The sequence below is a fragment of the Serinus canaria genome, chromosome 8 (assembly GCF_022539315.1).
Source record: "Serinus canaria isolate serCan28SL12 chromosome 8, serCan2020, whole genome shotgun sequence".
In the NCBI taxonomy this organism is placed as follows: domain Eukaryota; kingdom Metazoa; phylum Chordata; class Aves; order Passeriformes; family Fringillidae; genus Serinus; species Serinus canaria.
Window position 1 is genome coordinate 14,590,301 of NC_066322.1, and position 21,187 is coordinate 14,611,487.

General features: G+C 35.6%; 1 protein-coding gene across 1 annotated transcript; it reads right to left on the minus strand.

Annotated features, from left to right (window-relative positions):
• Window positions 1-975: 975 nt before the first annotated feature.
• ODF2L (outer dense fiber of sperm tails 2 like) lies at window positions 976-20,633 on the minus strand. The gene is given in 18 exon segments (XM_050977384.1): window positions 976-2,768; window positions 3,428-3,553; window positions 4,089-4,251; window positions 4,336-4,421; window positions 5,734-5,790; window positions 6,343-6,489; window positions 7,101-7,132; window positions 7,135-7,204; window positions 8,403-8,513; window positions 9,092-9,227; window positions 10,697-10,806; window positions 12,092-12,277; window positions 14,846-14,962; window positions 16,691-16,762; window positions 16,995-17,057; window positions 18,533-18,694; window positions 19,987-20,106; window positions 20,493-20,633. Coding segments are annotated over 17 exon segments (1,875 nt in total). The 5' UTR covers window positions 20,095-20,106; window positions 20,493-20,633; the 3' UTR covers window positions 976-2,639.
• Window positions 20,634-21,187: the final 554 nt, after the last annotated feature.

Consider the following 21,187-nt stretch of genomic DNA (forward strand, 5'->3'; position numbering starts at 1 on the left):
ACTGATTTAAAAGCAGATCCATAGCAATTAGACTGAAGTCATTCCTGGAAAACTCCACCGCCGCAAAAAAAAAAAAAAAAAAAAAAAAAAAAAAAAAAAAGAGAACGAATTAATTACGCGGGTAGCAAATAAACCAATATACAGATGTATGGGGATACTGTAACACTGCAGGTGGCTTTAATTTGATTTACAAGAACACTTGGCATCAGTTCAGCCATGGGTTCTCTTACATACCTTGAATCATACTGAGCCAGCTTCTGCAAAAAATTAATACATAACCCTTTCAAAATCAAAAAATTCTACAACACACAGAATGTATATTTGACTGTGTACTTTAGTAAGCCTACAGTAAAAATGGCTTCTCACTAGGAAATCTAAATACACTGGGATATAGAATATAGTGTTTGAATCTTTTTTTCTTTCTCTGATCTGTTCTTAACCAGATAAAATCTCTTTCTATTGGAAGAGCTCATCACTGAAAGCATGGTCAAACTTTTATACAGAATCTCTGGGTTTTTCTGCTTTTCTTGCCAAGGACTTTCTGCACAGCAGAAGAGAAACATTCCTGCTAGCTAAGGGCCCTGTGAAAGAACAGTATCTGAATAAAACTTTGGGTTTAGTACTTTTTCTGTCCATACAGCAATAAGATGTTTCATCTGACTGTATTTGAAAACTGCAACAGCATATTCAGCTTTCTTTGGGAAATGACAAATTAAAATCACATTGGAAAAAAGGCTGAGGTGAGATGGTGGCCACACCATTCTTACCAAAGACTTCTAAAATTGTTAGAGATGACAACGCCCCCAAAAGCAAGCATAATTAGTCTATTTCTTACTTTCAAACTATGTCACTTTGCTACTTGATGCAGATGGTAATAATAAATTGCTTTGAAGAAAAATAGTAGAATCCCAAAATGCAGTCAAATCAGTACAGCTGTATCCAAGAATTTTGTGGCACAGCAGATTTCTATACTGCAAAATGAGCAAGGGAACAACTAATTTAGCTATATATTACACAGTTACTAAAAATACAAGCAGCAATCTCAAGTAAATGCTAGATCCCTCAGTAGTTAGACAAAATTTTATTTTCTTTATTAAAAGAAACAATCCACAGTAACTTTTCCTAAATTAATTTTTAAAATGCAAAAGACATGGTAAGCTAACACAGTTCAAAAAGGAGCTGAGTAAAACCAAATGATCTTTGTGACTATCACCCCTTTTTCTACCATGCAAAAAAAAACTCCCACACAAACAAAAAGATAATGGAAAACCATAAAAAGAAACAAAACAAACTTAAAAGGAAAACATCAAAATCTAATGAAAGGTGCACAGTTTTTCAGTATGAGCTTTGGAAAACCACTCATGCACTGGATTGAACAATTTATTTTGGAACATTTTCCTTCATACATGATGACTTTCAAAAAGGTTTTGATATTTTATAAGCACAATTATCACTAAATGAATCCAAATATTTGTGTGTGCGTGTAATGCAAATCCCCCAAATTTAAAATAAATATTTTCTACTAACATGTCATATAGAATAAATGACAATTTTATTTTTAAAAAGTGCACAGAAGCAGATCATTAGCACACATCAGCATTTGCTAAGATGGATAAGCATTTGCAAAAAAAAAGGTCCGTATTCAACACATTACTAACAACTAACAATGAAATAGAATGGGTATTGCCTATGCATAAACAAACTTAAGGTTTTGGTCAAAAAAAAGACATTTTTTAAGTACACATTGTAAATTGCATGTATTTAACTGCATGTACCATTTTTAAAAAATAAATCATAGCATATATCTACAAAACTGATTTGAATTTAGAACTGCAATTAGATCAGGAATTGTTTCTTGTATTAATCCTGTATCAGCTGAATATTTACATGTGTTTTACTTGAGGCACAAGTCAGTCTTATTGAACAGCTGCTCCTGAACTCAGGCAAATATCTAAATATCTCACTGGAGCTGTGTCACCAGGATATATCAGCACATTCAGAGCTTAAACTATACCTGTATCTAAAAAATTTTCCTACTTATATTTATAAAATGCTACTATAGTATATTACTGATCATAATGATGAGATGTAGAGAAAAGTGTCTGGAAGGGACAGCCTTGTAGTGGCAGCTCTCCCACGTCATGTAGGGCTATATTTGAGCTAAACTGCAGGGGAAAAAAGGGAAGGAACCTAATGACCTCAGTTCTTGCCTGTTTTAATAGGTTAGATATCATTGAATTGAAAGATGATGATCTGCGATCACCTGCATTTACCATGGACTAAAAGGACTCAGGTAAGATTTTACAGGCCAGAACATTCACAGACCCATTTTGTGTGCACACCCCACACATACACACCTGCTACTGCTGCCATGCACTTGGCCTTTGCCCTGCTGTGCCATGGAAAATGCAATGGTTTCTGCCAGGAACATCAGCTCCATTCCCCACGTGCCCAGCCAGTGGGACACTCAGCAATGGCTGACCATTTTCTCCTGCCCACAACAGATGTTTTCCTAGGGAAGAATTAACATTATAAAATTGAATCTGTCAAAATAATGTAAGGCCTCAATAGCTTTGCCTCCAACAAGACTGGGAGCCCAATCTTGACAAGTTTCTCTACTATAACTTAGATTAAAGAATTCAGCCAAACATTGTTACATATGCATCTTTCAAAAACTGCACATAATTCTGGATGCTCTGGTTCTTGATCACTGACTTCTGTAGGCTGTTCTCCAGCTCTTTCAAATGTACTTCATGATGCTTTTCATTCTAATGAAAAAAGAAAAATGCATAGAAACTTAGAAACAAAGTATAAATCAATTAAAATAATAATCTAAGACACAAAGTACCTAATTTTTATGGCTTTATTTACCTGTAAAAGTTTTCAGAGGCTCCACAAAAGCAAAGGTGTTAAAAAAACTTCAAAGGATTGAAGCTTTTATTTATGTTCAGTCAGGACCAAACTGAACATGTTTGGATAGACTTAAAATCAAAAGAAGCCCTACAATAATTTATAAAAATTGTCAATTCAGATTACTGTCATTAACTCAGAAAAGTAAAAGAAGTTGTCACTACATCACTATGGGATTGTTATGCATCTAATCAAATGTAGATATGCTTAGTGAACACAATTGATCTGAGGGAAATTACAACTTCATACTTTATTTCTTTTTTGTCTTGCTGTGTAAACTCAACTGAGTAAGAGTTGTAAACTCAATGTTATTCAAGTGATTTAGCTAGACTGGACATCTGTTAGGTTGATGGGAAATGTCAATGTACAAAGTATATTGTCAAGTTGAATTAATTTACTGCTCTGAAAAGTGTGTCTCAACTGTATTAGTAGTGTGTTTTCAGTCAAAGGAACTTGTTTTTGTAAATGCTGATGTGGTAAGTGGTTTCTTAAATCACAAACAACATTATTTACTCACATGGTGAAATAAGCAGAGGAGTTGTTGTTTTTCTTCTTGCCTCTTTCTCACTTCAGCTTCGAGAAGTAGCAGTTTTGTCTGAAAGGCTTGTTCTTTGTATGACATTTTTTCCCATTCTTCAGCTACCTATAACAGTAATGAGAGAAAGAATATATATGATATATATATATACACAATATATTTATAAATTATATTGTATAGTTAATTATCTATTATACAAAATTTCTACAAATTATAATATTCTGCTTAATATAGAATGAATGCAAAATCTTCCTCTAAAAAGAGAAGGATTTCAACACCAACATTCTTGTGGGGTTTTTTAACAAAAGAAAAGGTAAGATTAAGCTTAGAAACTTTTTGCCATATGTTTGGGATTTAATATAAGATTGTTAAAGAATTTTGGTTTGTCAATTAAAAAAAAAAGATAATAAAACATTGGTGAATTGAAACTTGGTATTTATTTCCATAGTATCCAAACTTGATAAAGAAATTGAATTGTTCCATCCTTGTTTAAAACATGCAGAAATTCACAGTAACTGTTTAGTCTTTCTCCCTACATGCAAATTAGTCTTGTCCCATAACTTTTCTCAAGCTCATTTTTAATGCTATTTTTAAACAGAAAGTAGCAAACAAGATTAAGGATGCATTAAATCACCAATACCATTTTTCTCCCTTCTTCCAAAGCAGATTCAAGTTGTCTGGTCAATGCATTACATTCTGCAATTTTCTCTTCAAGCTGCAATTTACTGCTCTGAAGACGCTCATCTTCTTTCCTGAGCTGGTAAGCAAGTTCTTCATTCTGATATTCCATCTGTCCTAATTGCCTTTACACAAAATGGATCAGTGCATTATAATTCTCTATAACAGATAAGTGTAGGAATGAATTTTAATCAGATTCTTCAAGTTACCTTTGAAGATCTCCATATTTCTTCTGAATGTTACAGATCTCTTCTTCTAGGCAAAGATTGCCCATAGAAGTTACACTATGGTTATCCTGTGAAAATGAAAATTTGTTTCTAGTTGAAGAGACCTGTATGCAGGATCTTACTGGAGTAAAGTAAGTCTGTCTATTAAATTCCATCAAAAAAATTAAATTTCAGATAAATGTTAATTCAGACGAATGTTATATTACAATCTAGCAAATGTTATCTTGTGTTATTGTACCTCGTATAATTATCTTAAATTAGTAAAATGCAGCTAAAGTTGGAGACTAAAATTTAGTGTGGATACTTTAGGGCTGAAAAGCTGCTATGTAACAAAGTCCTAAAAAACTCCATGTGCTGCTCATGCAGCCTTGTGTATTAGGACCAGCAAAAAAGGCTCCCTCACGCTACAGTCACAGGAAGCATAAAAATAACACTGCATACACATATGGTTATCACAGGAGAACAGTGCAGCACTGGCAAAGGATTTCAGAATGAAGAGAACGTCAAAAAAGACAAGTTCATGAAAAGAGATACATCAGCAGCAGAAGCTGAAGGAAGCAAGAAGACAGTCTTTTCCTGCCCAGCATCCAGAGTCTCAAACTTTTACATGTTTTCTTTCAATCTCAGTAGCAACGAGATTATTGCTCCTTCTTCCACCCATCAACAGCATGTTAGCAATAAACAGGCACATCAACAGCCTGTGGGTGCCATCACTTAAAGGGGTGACCACCACCATTCTCTGGACTACCTCAAGCAATTAGCAATTTGAGCTCATCTGCCTGATTGTGTTTATCAGAATTACAGACTGTTCAGGTAGCAGCAGACTGGTAGTAGCAGAAATTCGTCCAGCTGAACCCAGGAGAGGTTTTCTGCAGAGGAAGCAATTGCTCCAAAATGAATTTTCCAAAATTCTGGTCATAGAGTCAAGGGTAAAGTACATTAATAACTAAGACTTAATGCTGAAATTTCACTACTGTTCCACCAGACTAGTGATTATATTCCCAATTATTTTACTATACTTAAGAGGTTCTTCTGCACTTTTTCAAGAAAACACGTAGTTAGATTAAAATTACATACATCATTTTATATGATGTAGAAATTTTGCACCTCAAAATTAATTATTGTTTAAGTACTTGATTGAAGAGTTTATGAACATCCCTGGAAGAATCAAAAATCAAGAGCAATGTTTTATATAAAGTCTATAGGACCACAGAGACTCACAGTACTTCAGCTGTAGTTTTCCTACAGACATAGCAGGATGATTAGGCCCCTTTCTCACCCTATGAACTTAAAAATCTTTCTCATTTATGCTCTTCTAACTTAAAAGCACATTAAAATAAAGACGAAACACAACAACAAAAAAAAAACATCCAAACCTACCCTGCCATAGAAATTGATGTCAGAGAAAAAAAATGTCCAGGAAAATTCATTTTCAGGCTTTAGAGAAAATACAATCATTAGTGTTAAACAGAGCTAAAAAATGCAATTATCCTATTAAAGCATATTTCAAAAGTACTTACTCAACTAAAACATTTTAAAATGTTATACATCATCAGGAATATAATTTATCTGATTAAATATTGTATGGTTTATAAATTTGCCATTGAAAACAAAACTAATGTAGAATTAAATTGTTCTACTAGATACAAAAAATATCTAGACCCACATTTATTTCCAGGGAAGAATTCTGCCACACATCTCAGGACATAAGTATTCAAAAAGATCAAAAATAAACTCATTCTAAAAGTTACAAGTCTTACCACATAATGAATTCACATAAATACAGTTAGCAACAGTTTTATTTGCATTATCCGATTACCACAGAAATTGATTTATGATTTATGAAGATTTCCACAGAAATTTTTATTAATGAAGAAAATAACAAAGGAAACCTCACCACTGTCACAAACACCAATAGTAAAATGCCCCAGTGACATTTTACCACATAATTTTCTCATTTATCTTTAGAAATCACCATGTTCTAACCACCTGAAGCTCCAGCTCCCTGAGAGTTTTGCATTTCTGTGCACAGATCCTTCCCCAGGACAGAAGTTTTTGCTGGTTTTCCTCAGCTGCTTTCAGCAAGTCACAAACATGTCCTAACTCCTTTAACTCAGCCTCCATTCTGTGCCTCACCTGCATAGTAGCATCACAGGAGAAAAATGTAAATGTAAAACCATAAATTAACTGTAATACTTTATGGATTTTCATGTAGGTAATAAAGCTAAAATTCTATGCAAGTTACATGTCACCTATTTTATAAAATACTGACAAAGATACAAGTTCTTTTCTGACACTTAAGAATGTGCTGTCTTCCAGTGTTCAGCTCCATCTGCTGAAAAATTTATAACTCATCTCTGTATGGAGTCTCAATCTTAACTGTTAGTTAAAAAGAAAAGAACTTACAATAGGTTTGCTTCCATGTACAACTTTCACAACTATTCTGTCAAAAAGATAGTTTCAAAATCATCAACAATAAAATCACACTTTTGAAAGTGATAAAGGAATTCTGGAATTCAAAATTAGTAGCCAAACTATTTAGTAATTGCACTAGAAATCATTGCTCAATTGTTTGCAATTGTGTAGTATCCAAAAGGCACCAGCTTTAGATAGCAGTTAGTAAAACTCTCAGAAATTTAAAACCAAGAGACAGTACCTTGTGACTTCTAACAAGATCACAAAAACATAGGAAAGATCTGAGTTCCACAGAATTATTTGGAAACATTCTTTACTACTGAAAAACTTACCTTATTGGCTTCTAAGCATTTGTTTTCTGTTATTTTTTGTTTTCATTTAAGACTCTTTCATATCTGGATTTCAATTCTTCCACAGCAATTTGTCTTTTTTGTACCTAGGACAACATACATTTTTCACATACATTTGCAAGGTTCCTCACTTAAATATAGAAAAGGTAGAATCATTTGTATGAAGCATAAAGGAAAACCTCTGACTTCTAAATAGTATCACAAAATTTGTCATTATTTGAAGTTATTTATTTTCATTATCCTACTAGTCACAGCAAGTACAAAAGGGTTACCAGGTAAAGAGGACGGTCATATCAGCACTGTGTTATCGGCAATGGAGAATGAGCTACAGCTGTGCTGTAGAAGCAGCCAGTGTGACTCACACCTCTGTCCCCACGTAACAACTGTCACTGACACTTCCCATCTGGAGTCACTACAGCCCTGAGAAAGAGAATTGCACTCCCCTCACTGCTTAAGGCTGGCTGTAACCTGGAACTACATCTACCATCTTGAAGCTGGCAGCAACTTTAATTATGATGATGCATTCCAAAGACAAGGCTCTCTGGCTCTACTCTCGATTTTGTACCATGTCTTTCTTTTCTCTTGGCACTGATTAAAAAAAAATCACTAAGTGAAGAATGTCAGTGAAATTGTGTCTATCCTATAGCATAAATAGATGTATATTTGAATCAAATTTCTAAAACTTCTGTGTGAATAAAGCCAAATACAAAAAATGAATTGATAAAAAGCCCATTATAAGTTTGATTTTTTGTTTCACTGGTATTTCTATGTGGATTTACCCACTGAAATAAAACAACTCATATAACCCTATACTCATAACCCTAATATATATTTCTTGAATGAATTTGGATTTCTTGAGCTTACTTGAATACTGATATGCTCTTAGGAACATGAAGATAAATATGGCCAAGTAGAGGTAAAATATCATCAGTATATCCACTGAAGACATCAGACTCAAACTTTTTAAATATCTAATTTACTGAGTCACTAACCTGCATTTTAACAGGTAAATCTTGTCAAAGCAACCTTGTCTTGTTGGCTTCAAAGAGCTTCAAGTGGGCTTCACACAATTCAGTACAGAAAATGTGTACTTGTAACTGTGTGGAGACTATTCTTCCATATGGTCTGTAATAGCAATTTCTTCTTTCATACTCAATATTACAAAAATACTACAATCCCCATGACAAAAAAATGGATTTATTACAAAGAAGACCTTTATAATTTCCTCAAAATGGCTTACAAATTTAAAAAACATACTTGAAGATTTCAAACATGGTAAGTCACCTCATTTTTACGCTGTTCTACAAGGTTTTCCTGCAGCTTTGCTTTTTCTTGCAGATGTAGCAACTCATATTCAACAGACACTGTACTTTTCTCCAATGTAGCAAGGGAAACCTTTATCAAAAATAGAAAATATAAGAATGTTCAGAGTATTACTAAAATAATAGTTGCATTCTACAATATATTACCAGCAAGTGACTTGCTGGCACTAGGAAGAGTGACATAAGTATTTTTCCTGTCAAACAAAAATGTTAGTCTACAGTTCATTTGTCAGCTCATCAGAACACTTACATCGGATGATAAAACCTGCAAACTCTTTCAAAATTGAAATTAATTATTAAACTCCATTCTTTCATTTGAAAGAAAGTTTAACAAACATAAAAGAACAATTTCTACTTCAGAATTTCTACTTAAGAAATACAATTTCTACTTAAGAAATTGTGCAGTTATTGACAGTAAAATAAACAGCATCCTGATTAAGCAGATATATCATCAGACACCCTGTTCCTAGCTTTGCCATAAATTTCCACTGGAAAATTTTCAGTATCTCATTTGTCCTTACTATTATAAAGGGATGGCAAACCTTATTCTGTAGGTTCTTCTCTAGACAGAAGGTCCTAAGAGAATTACCATGGTTGCTTCGTTAATGTGAGAGAAATGTAGAGCCATTCAACAATGATTTATAATCTCACCTTTAATTTTTTGTTTTCAAGGTAAATCTTTTCATTTTCAGAGTTAACACAATTTAGCTTTCCAAGAATTTCCTCTTCTGAGCTTCTTCTCCATTTCTCCCTTCTTTCTACGTCTTCCATCAGGCCTCTGATCTGACTTTAAGACAGGCAAGTTCTCTATAATACACAATGCTTCCAGAACTCTCACTATGAAAATTAAATTGAACCTTAACACATTCTCCTTCATAGTATATATACATATATATAAATAAAAGGGGGAATGCGTTTACACATCCAAAGAAAGGATTATCTACTTATATTCTGAAATAAACTCTCTGAAAGAGGAGAGTTTCTACTCCAAGGAAGGTATCTTAGCTCAATTATAGAACACCAAATGATACTTCCAAGATAACTATGCATATGCACACTATACAAAATATAATTATATTGAATTTATAGGGTATATCACATAATGTCCTACTAAGAACACTTCTTAGCTACTTTAGGAATGTTACTTTCTCTTATTAAAATCAGCAAATAATGCTAGGCCTCATTTTTTGCTTTTTTTTGGTTAATATAGTTCACAAAATTTGTTTTGCTGTTTAGTCAGCCACACACTGCTTAGTAGAACAAGCCTTGTTAGAATGGCACATTTCAAGCAAAGACTTGTATTTTCAGCTGAAATGAAAACAGCAAAAACCAGCTGGAAGCAGAATGAGTATTTGTTCTTTCTTAGATGCCTTCCTATATACACTGGACCAACAGTGGGCTAGACAGATTTCTGGACTGATGTCATCTCCCTGCCCTGTGGTTAAATTTTAAAATCTGCTGCAAGTATTTCCAGAAATGCCAGATTTTCTGGGACAAAATCAAAATATTCAAGCCATTTTAATGTGAGCTGTTAAATACTTGAGCATGAATCAAATTCTCTGTGAAATAAACATTGTCTCAGACCTAGAATAAAGGCATCTAACAGTTTCTTTTGCTGGTTTAAATTATAGTCAATATTTCTACTAACAGAAATGGTAAAAGGATATTAGTCATTGTCTGCCCAAAAAAATAGCATGCCCTTCATGTTCATTAAGATTTGACTGTGTAGTTTGAATAAGGTTGGATAATTTTGTTCTGCTTTTCCTTACATGAGGGAACTGTTCAAATGGCATTTGAAAGGAACCCTTCTCTATCCTCTACTGAGGTGAGACATTAGTGGAACTGAAATAATTTGGCCATCACTAGTCTGAAGTAGGACCTATAAGACAAAGAACCTTTTTCGATTCTGTAAACACAAGGGTTAACACTCAAGCTGTTGAATCAGTTATTAAATAAGTCGTTATGTGGAGGCCACATAGGAGCTGCCAGCAAGTTCAGGCTGATCAGAAGTATGCAGGAAAAAGAATATGTTCCTTACTGGTAAAGGGGAATTGAGCTTCAAAAGAAGTGAAATGCAACAGAGAAGAGGCTAAAAATCTGAAATTTGTTCTTATTTCTGACTTCCAAATTTTGCTCAAAATTTTAAAATATTAATAAACTCATTTAAATTGTCAACACTGAGTATTGCACTACTAAATAACAGCACCCTGTGACCACAGAAATAAATAAACAAAAAAGGCCAACAGTCCAACTTACTTCTCAAGATCTCCTATTTGAACTTCTAACATTGTCTTTTCTTCAACTATTCCATCGTGCTGGTTTTTCCAGACATCAGAAGCTGACAGTATCTCATGCAGTTTGACTTCCTAGAGAATGCAGAAATTTTAAATTATGTAATGAAAGAATGCCACTGAAGAATGCCACTTAATTCTACAAATTTTAGATAATATATTTAATATAAAATGATATTATTGGATCTCCCTTATACAAATCAATATAAATTTTTTCTCATCTCAAATAAAATTAACAAAATTACCCACATTTTAAAAAATTCAAAATCTAAGTACAGACTTACTTTCAAGGCAGAGACATAGTTAAACACTGCTTCTGCATATCAACTGTAGTTTACAACTTTTCAAAATTTAAGATGGCAATCTTTTCTTACAAAAAAAATTTGTCTTTAATACATCTCACTACACATAAATTATATCAGTTAATAAATGGATAAAATTGTGCCAAAATATTTTAAGGATGAAAAATGCTAGCTGGGTAAGAAATGAAACATTAGGTAAATCCCTTAAATGAATATAGATAATTAAAATACACCAGGATTTCAATGAGGAAGGAAACAAGTGTGACTACAAAATGTCAGAAGTTCAGGAGGTAGCTGCTGTCCCTCTGTACTGCTAATTTTAGTTAAAGATTCACTACTCCAAAGATCCAAGAGTACAAAAACCATTATTAATCATCTCTTGATACACTAAGTGGAAAAATATATCTTTAATACTGACATATCCAAAATTATTACAACACATCTAAGAGTATGAAAATATATTCTTCTTAGGAAATCCAAAGAGGGCAATAAGCACAGTTCTGATGCAGCTGGCCTTTTTGAACTATTACAAACTACTGATAGGCAAAGCAAGATTCCAAGGAACAACTTGGATTAAGGAATTTTATGCTTGGATTTTGAGAAGGTCCAGAGCAAGCAGCTTAGAAACTAAAAGCAAAGTAGCCACATGAGACATCACATATTAATAAATATAGAAAACTAACACTTCAAACCTCAGTCATGGATTCTCAGTTTGTACACTGTATTTCTGAGTTAGAGCTTATCCATAGAGACCTAACAGGAAGACCAGGAGAGGTTTAACCAAAAGCTGATGACACTCCTCTTACTTCCTACAGGTTAAAATGTTCAAACTCTTGACTTAAGACAGCCACTAAATTTTAAGAAAACAAAAGCAGTTAATAATAATAGCTTTCAGGATACCTATAGCAACCTTTTCCTTAACAAATGAGCAGCAAAACAAAAGACATACAAGCACAGCATAATGGAACAAATTTTTTCTATTTTCCACAGGTGAAAGTTTCTCAGTTGTTCCATTTCAAACAATACAATACAACATTGCTCACAGCATAGTCACTCACATGTTCTTTTATTTTCAAGGTTATATCTTTCACAGCTTCTTCTAAGTGCTGAGCTCTTTGTTTCTGGGATCTTATTGCTTTCTCCAGAGCTATCTTCTTTTGCTCACTTGTTTCCTTTAAGGCTAACTTCTGGCACTTGTATTCACCAATTTGATGTTTCCATTCTGCTATTTTATTTTGTAGAGTCTGCAGCATAATTAAAATCAACTATTCAAATTCCAAGCCTAAGAGATAATTTTGTGCTATAAAATAATTAGGAAGAGCTGCTACATTTATAACATCTGTTTCCATATAATCTTGGTATCTCAAATCTTGTGGTTGATACAAGGAGCTAGCTAAGTACAACAGTTGACAAGAAAAACACAGAGAGAAAGTCATTACAAAGACAGAAGGAAGAGGCTGAGAAGGTGCAGGAGCAGGCAGGAGCAGGGGGAAAGACAGCAATCTAACCATGTCTGTGTGCTCTTGCCAATTAATGCAATATTTCCACGTACATGGCATGATATCAACACTAAATGATGATATTCATTAAGAGCAATACCAGACTGTTTCAAGGAGAATCTCAGATCCACTTATCAAAAATGACCAAGCTACCAATAGACAATTAGTTTCATAAAGACAAGTGTAAATCCTGTTCATATCTCTTACTATTCTTCCACCAAAATCCAGCAATTTAGGTAAGTGTCAACTTCCTCAGTTCAGTGATAAATCTCCAAGTTGTAGGAATGATTAATGCATTTCTTTCCTTCCTTTTAGCCTAGGTCTGACACTACATTATGTACTACTAGTTAACTACTGAATCAGTGAATGTGCCAGCCTTATTTAAGATACTCGTTGACAGTTGCTATAAAATATGCATATTATGCATGAGGGGATATCTCTCAGTAGTGGTCCTGCTAATGGCCCCAAAACATTTACAGAATCAAAGCAAAATGCATGTGGTTTTCCAAATGAAAGTTAGTCTCAGGTACTGGGATTCACCAAAAAGCAGAAGTACTACTTCAAAAAAAAAAAAAAAAAGAAATTACAAAAAAACCCCAAATATATAAAAAGTGGTTTTCTTATATAAATGCTTACAGGGCGCCTAATAAAGAAAGATGTGACTTGAGGTGGTGGATAAACACAGCAAACAAAATTTCAGTCTGTGTATGGATTTCTTTAACTGTCAGTATAAGTAAACACTGCTATCCCCTATTATAACCACAGGAGGTCAGAATCACACTAAGAATAAGTGCTTTGGGCATTAGCCAGTGGCTGAGGTAAATAAGAATTGAGAACTAATTTCATAGGGGCAATGCTAAGCTTTTACAAGCTTTTGTCTAGTTATTAACAAAATCATCTCCAGGGTTTAAGTTAGAAATTACTTCAGCAATTTCTGAAATGAACAAAACTTTTAAATAGAGATTGAATGGCAATACAGCTGCATATCAAGTTATTTTATCTAATGAAAATGTTGTTGGAATTCTATAATTGTACTAGGTAGAACAGGAAAGCAATTTTTATTTAGAAGAAAACATGAGACATTTATGCAGACGTGATTTGAAATTGCCTTGATACAGGTTGGGTAACGAGCTCAAATGATTCAATTAGCAGGGGATGTATGCTAGTAAAAGAGTTTGGAAATTAGAAATACATTGTTTTTAGCCAGTGTTTTCTCATTGATGCCTATGTTCTCGACAAGTTTCATATATTGTATGCTTTGGGCATTAGCCAGTGGCTGAGGTAAATAAGAATTGAGAACTAATTTCATAGGGGCAATGCTAAGCTTTTACAAGCTTTTGTCTAGTTATTAACAAAATCATCTCCAGGGTTTAAGTTAGAAAATTACTTCAGCAATTTCTGAAATGAACAAAACTTTTAAATAGAGATTGAATGGCAATACAGCTGCATATCAAGTTATTTTATCTAATGAAAATGTTGTTGGAATTCTATAATTGTACTAGGTAGAACAGGAAAGCAATTTTTATTTAGAAGAAAACATGAGACATTTATGCAGACGTGATTTGAAATTGCCTTGATACAGGTTGGGTAACGAGCTCAAATGATTCAATTAGCAGAGGATGTATGCTAGTAAAAGAGTTTGGAAATTAGAAATACATTGTTTTTAGCCAGTGTTTTCTCATTGATGCCTATGTTCTCGACAAGTTTCATATATTGTATTCTGAGGCCACATACAGCTCCAGCCTTTCACACATGATCTCCTCCTTGCCTTTTTCTAAAGCCAGTAACTGATTCAAACACTCAAATTTAACTTGTGCTTTTTAGAACAGAAAATGGAAATAATTTAACCTACCTTAAACAAAGTGAGATTAGGCATTAGTCACCAGTGTTTTACTTTCAGTCAGTGTTAAGAGACTTATGGATCCTTCACAGACAGTAAGAAGAAACAGGGTGTGGCTGTCACTGTTCTCTTAGAACAGGAGGTCACCATAGGGACTTGCTTATCTCTTGACCACATGGAAATTTTCTTCTAGATAGTGCAGTTAAGTGAGTACAAACACGTCTTTGCATGTTTCACTTTGCTCCACCAGAACTGTACAAGTGTGCATAATTGAGAAAAAAAAAAAAACAACAAACAACCTTGCAATTCAAATAGTGTGGTCAGGCAGATCTTGCAAAATATAAATGCTTATGATTTTAACTGTTTGGGATTTTTCTTCTACCAATAATTTGATTTCAAAACAGGTCACAGCAAGGTTTTGTTTTTGGGTTTTTTTCCCCAATAAACTGAAACACAAGTAAAAATATTTTGACCTGCATTTTCACTTTTAATTCATAATTTTCTGCTTCTTTTCTTTTAATCTGACGCTGCAGGTGAGCTTGTACTTCCTTTACTGATTTTGACAGGTGGTCCCATTTCTGTACCTTGATCTAGGAAAGATAAACACAAATTTATTTTACAATGCTGTATGATTCTCTGTATTTTTTCTACTATGCCGTAGTTTCTAACTGACATTGGAATGTCCTCAAAACCTGGAAAAGATAAAACATGCGCTACAAGTATATTCACAAGCAGTAACTTTTTACTAACTGTATTAATGTTAAACAGAAATCACTAGCTTGAAACAATTTACATATGATTTTACATATAATATTTAATCTGAGTTTAAGTAGCAGGAATTAGGCCTAGAAGAATGAACTCAGACATCCAGACTAAGGAAAGGCATCCAGCTAGCAGGATGACTAACACTAAGGCAGACTGATCAGCTGTGCTCTGACTAACTAGACCGGAACTGACCTTCATGAAATTCCAAAGACCACCATCTCCTACTAGAACTATTGATACATTTAATTCAAACTCCAATTTTGGGGGATATGTAAATCATAAAGGAAGAGGAAACTTATGTCACTAGCACTCAGGTCAGATGATTCTATGAAATTTCTTTCAACTTGATTCATTTGGCTCATTCTAAGTAAGAAGTAATAAGGTAAATAAGTATTATCACTATAGACTGCAAGAGACTAAAAGAATGTACTAGTGGAAGTGTTCATTATAGACGCCTGAAGGAAAGGCAGATTCAGTCAAGTGTTGATGAAAATGCCCTTTATTGAAATTAATGTAAGAAGGAACAAGAGGATTGCATAGAAAATTATTTGTCCTTTCAGATGCTAGGCACCCTAAATTGTTCAACATTAGGTAGCCTCCAGTCAGGGCATGGCATGTCACATAGAGCCCACCAACACTGAGGTCTGCTGGCATTGGGGTCTTCAGAATTTTTATAGGTTTTTCTGTTCAGCATTTCTATTCTCAAGCAAAAAGACGTTTCCATGAAAATGTGCTCCTTCACTTCAAGATAAAGGCAAAGACATGACAAGAGCCCCCAAAGGCTCCTCTGTTATGACCAGCTGGTCAATAGAGGTTAATATCCAGCAGCCAAGTGATATGTTTGTTTGGTTAAGCAAAAAAAAAAAAAACCTTAAAGAAGAACCATGGCTCTTAAAAACCTGCAAGGAGTTACAAATATCAAAGTACACTGCTGTCCCATTAAAGGTTTAACTGAGCCTATGCTGTCCCTCACTAACACTGAACCACACTGCATGGCACGCACACCAAGTGCCCTGGAGGTATTCAATCTGTAACAAGATTGCCAAACTAGCAGTAAAATAAGTTCCAACCTTTTACAGTACCCTCTTATACAGGAAAATTCTGCCCTTTTTGTGTTGGTTTTTGCACTGAGCCCGTTCTTTTTGGTGCAAAGAATGAATGAGCTCTCACCAGACTTGTCAGACTTTGATGATATTAGCTCTGTTGTCTGTACTACCTTTCCTAAAAGAGCCATGGAAACCAATTGTGAACAGTATCTGTTTCGCTTACTCCATAGTATTCCTTGTAAATACTTTTTCCCCAGAATATTGCAAATCAGTAAATGAGAAGTCAAAAGCCACCTTAGGATATTGGTGTTAAGAAAAACTGTATCCTTAGTTGGTTTGAATACAGTTTTGATGGTTTTAAAATAATTCTGTAGGAATCACCTTTGAGGATTTTACTTTTTTCATAGGTCTTTGAAAGAATTGTTTTACTCAAAATTTATATAATATTTAATTGGGAATCTAATATGTTGGAAGAAAATATTCATTCTAATGGAACTGGTCACTCACTTTTTCACACTGGAGCATGGATGAAAGTTCTTTAATCTGTTTCTCCTTTTCAAGTACTTTTTTCCTGAGATTCTTCATGGGAAAAAAACCAAACAAATAAATTATTTTCATGTCTGTATACAACAAAGCACCAGAAATACACAGTGATGAACATTTCAGATGTAAAAATAAGATTCCATTTTGTGATGGTAAATCACAAATACTCCCACTTTGCCACTCTTACTGGAAATTGTATGACACTACAAGGTAGCCAATTTCAGATATTCAGCATAGAACAGAGAGAATAAAATTTTAATTTACTTACAGTATTCTGAATTTTACTTTCACTTAGCTCTTGCATCCAAGTGTCAATGTTTTTACTGTTTAACTGCAACACAAGAAGCATTAAAAATTTCTTTGGATTATAACTGATTTTGTATTTTTCAACGGTTTTGAATTGGTTACATATAGTTTGCTACATTTTTAAAGCTGGTACATATGTCTAGAAAAGCTCACATACTCACAAGCAACTTGGTGGTTAAAACCTAAAGATTCAATTTATTTTGTGCATGGAACTTTGTAGCTGAAGAAATGAACAGCGTTACTCCATACGGATATTTATTTCTTTATTTTATCTAGAAGGGCTCTAAATACCATTGATAAGTGTTATTTAAGCACATGGTTAAAGGGTAAAAGCATTTGTAGAATTCACAATATTTCAAAGACTATTATTGAGGGCTAAAGCCTTTGAGAAGGCCTCAGTTAATTAGGAGAATTTGAAGACTGAGCCAGAAAGCATAAGGTGGAAGATCACAAAAATCAGTTTGAGTTAACTCTTTGCAGAATTTATGTGCCCATGATATTGTCAACTAAACATTTATTTTAAAATACCCTACTGTGTGTGTGCGTGCATAACTTCCTATTTTAAAAAAGTAGACTTGTGTGGCTTTCAGACTGTAAATCCAAGACATTTTAGTTTCACTAATGAGAAGATAAACCCACAAACTCAAGTTGGAAACTTTGGTAACAAAATTTGACTAGAACTCCTTCATCTTATCCTGGCCTGCATGTAAGTCCTAATAATGTTCTGTAATCTCAATCCCATGTCTATCTGTAAAGTCAATCCATGGTCCTCATTTTGCATCCAGGTTTCCACATCTGCATGCACAGCAAACTTACAAATATTGTATTCAGTAGAAGTCCTAATCTTTCCTGACTATACTGAGTCAGATTTGCTGTCAGCAAAAAAATAATATATAAACAGGAATGGTGTTTTGTGATCTGACACTGATTTTACAGATAAAATATTTAGAAGGCTTCCCAGAACTAAGCAGTGACAGGAAACCTAAATTGCTCACACTATCTTTCCATTCTCAGGAAATAGTCTTCCTCACAGTTTGTTCTTTATGAGCTTTCTTTTTGTTGAATGATCCACAGAAAGCCTCGTGCTTGTAAGACAACTAGCAATGTCTATGAAAACCTGAAAATTAAGATTAACTTCAAAATTAAGAAATAAACTTGGGAATAAACACCCATTTTGTTAGCTTCTGAAAGAGAGTTAAGAAAGTCAGTAATGGCAAATTACATTTAATTTTAAGAGCAATCTACACTCTTCACTCCATCAGGTTTCTGTGTGAGTTCCCCGTGTGAGTTCTACATGCCAATTGTTATACAGGAATTCACTCAGGCCCACCTCCTGTTTTAACAAACTTAGTTCAACAAACTCCTTCCAGATTTTTAGGAAGTTTCTTAGTGCACAGGACATAACAAAAAAAAATCTTCCCACAATGTGTCTAATAAAGAAGATTATATGACTACATGTCAGAAACATACATTTCTATTGATCCTGTGTTTCTGCCTTACATGTTTTCTTACTTGGTGTTCTAGACTGTCAGATTCTTTGCTCAGATCAGTAAAATACTTCCCATATTGGATGGCTTTTGTAGTTCTGTGACAATCCTTTTTATCTGGCTGAATCAGTGAACAGAGTTTTCCTATTTCTCCAGGTGGCACACGTGTTTTTCCCTGAAATAGCATTCATAATTATGTAACATTTAGTTTCACTCACAGTTAGGTCACTGATATTGCTAGTTCAAGGATATCAACATAAAACAAGTCAGCTCCTCCAGAGAATCCTTTAAGAGAAAGTTTAAAGATCAAATAATCATTTAGGACTTTCAACAAGGATAAAAGCCTGCCATATCACAGGATGTACCCTCAAACAGTTTGCTCACAGAACACAGCTAATCCACAAGGCAAAGGCAGACTACATCCAGTGAAGGTGAAGGCCAAGACCTGCTCAAATTCCAATGTTGCTGTTTTTCACAGCAGACTTCTTCCAATTTGGAGGCAACAACGGCTTTCCTCTTTTCCCAAACTGGAAAAGCTTCTCTTCAGGCCTGGCTGCTCAAGAAAATGATGCTGCCCATGCCATGGCAAGTCCAGAACCATATCAGACTTAAAACCTAAATGAATCCCATTTCTCCCCACTTCCTTATCAGGCACCAGCAACTTGTCATCACCCCTTCTCCAAACACCTCTCTCCTGCCTCTACCCTAGCACTCCAGAATGACTGATGCCTTCCCCAAGCACAAAGTTATAGTTTACTTCATTCAATACTCCACTGACTACTTATTAGTTTTTCAGAAATGGATTGTGTTGCCTTCTCCACCCAGGAGGACCCATTTCTCCTGTACTCAGCCTGTGCCAGGTGCATCTCCATCAAAAGGGCTTGTCAGACTAAGAGTTTCAGTTCTTATAGCAATATTGCCCTTCATATAATTGAGAAAATGAGCAACAAATTCATGAAGTTCCCATAATCTTAAATGATCACTTCCTCACAGAATCAGAAAGAAGACTGATCTCTTTCCAATTGTTGTCTTAAGGCCAATAAGTTCAATCAAACATCTAAGGTTTTTTATTTTATATATGTGTATGTCTGTGTGTATTATTATTGTATTACAGGATTAGATTTCCAGGCAGATCTCAGCTTGTGCAACACAGTGCAACTCTCTGTAGCTTTTTCCTGGATATACAACCAAAACCAAGTTCTTGAATTGAATTACTTCCAGTGCAAACAGCACCTTGGAAGATTAAACATCATGCTTCATTTATCATAGCCAATTGATGTAAGCAGAAAAGAACAAAGAATTTTGCCATAGTTTCAGTACACTGCTGCCATGTCCAGCACTGTCACTTAGCCATTTTTTGAAATATCACCTACTTCAAATCTATAACTAGAAAGTATATTTTTAACCTTGTTAAGAAAACAAATACAAATTTAAAAATCAAGCCTAAGAGGAACAGAATGAACTTGCCTCAACAGTGTGAAGAAGAATAAACTTTTCCTGAAGATCAAAGTCCAAGGAAGGAGCAGTACAGTCATGCACAGGTAAAGACAAGGGTGCTTGTGATGATGATGACATTTTGATTTAATGCTGTATAACAAGACAATATATGTCAACATATATTGGAGTTCCACGAGTCAGTAACTGAAACATTACTGCCATGCCAGGTTGCTCCTACTACAGCGGGACTGCTGGACGGGACCAAGTAGACCCCAGTCACAGCAGAGATGTTACACTGCTAATGCACCTGAAATCTTCCACGATAATACACAATTTGCAATTGCTCAGCATTGAATTCACAAACAAGGTGCGCAGAAAGCAAATCCTTCCACAGCAGAAAACTGAATACACTAGAAGGACAAAAAAAAGCTTGCAACTGCTATCTCCCACTTCCACGCTCCCCAGTCCAGAGGGGAGGCTCAGGGGCACAGGTCACTCAACACCAGCCTTCGCCCCAGGCCCATTCGGGCTCTCACCTCACCAAAGGCGCCCGCGCCCGCTGCCGGCGACTCCCGCCCCTGGGTGTCCCGCGAGCCGATCCCCCAGCACCGGTCCTACGGGGCACTGTCCCCTCAGCACGGCTCCTGCGAGACAGTGTCCCCTCAGCACTCCTCCCGCGGGTCCCCACCAGCGCCAGCCGCTCCTCGCCGCCGGGAGCCGTTGCCGGAGCAACGCACCGTTGCCATTGCTGTTGCCGTTGCCACTGCCGGTGCCGCTGCCGGCCCCTGTCGCGGCGGGGGGAGGCTGTGATGCCCTCCCCGGGCCGGCCCTGCCCGGCGCTCCCCGCAAGTACCCATTGCCCCCACCCGGGCCGGTGCGGGCCGCAGACCCCCGCGGGCCCGGCGAGGCGGCATCGCCCGTTCCCCGGGAGAACGAGGGGCGCGCGGGTGGGACGCAAAGGGGCCTCAAGAAGCGGCTGTGGCCCTTACTCGGCCGGGACGTGCCCGGCGCACACTGTCAAGAAACCTGGAGAGCTCTGGGGAGCTTGAGATCCTCCAGATGATTGCTTTATGGGCGTTTCCATTAATTTTTAATTTTTTTTTTCTGAGGTTAAACACAAAGTATTCATGTAACCTGACTGTATGTGACGCTATTTTGGCAATACATTGTCAAACGCTGTAGAAAAGCCACATATTTTAAAATAACGTTCAGATGAGGTGGCAATTTATAA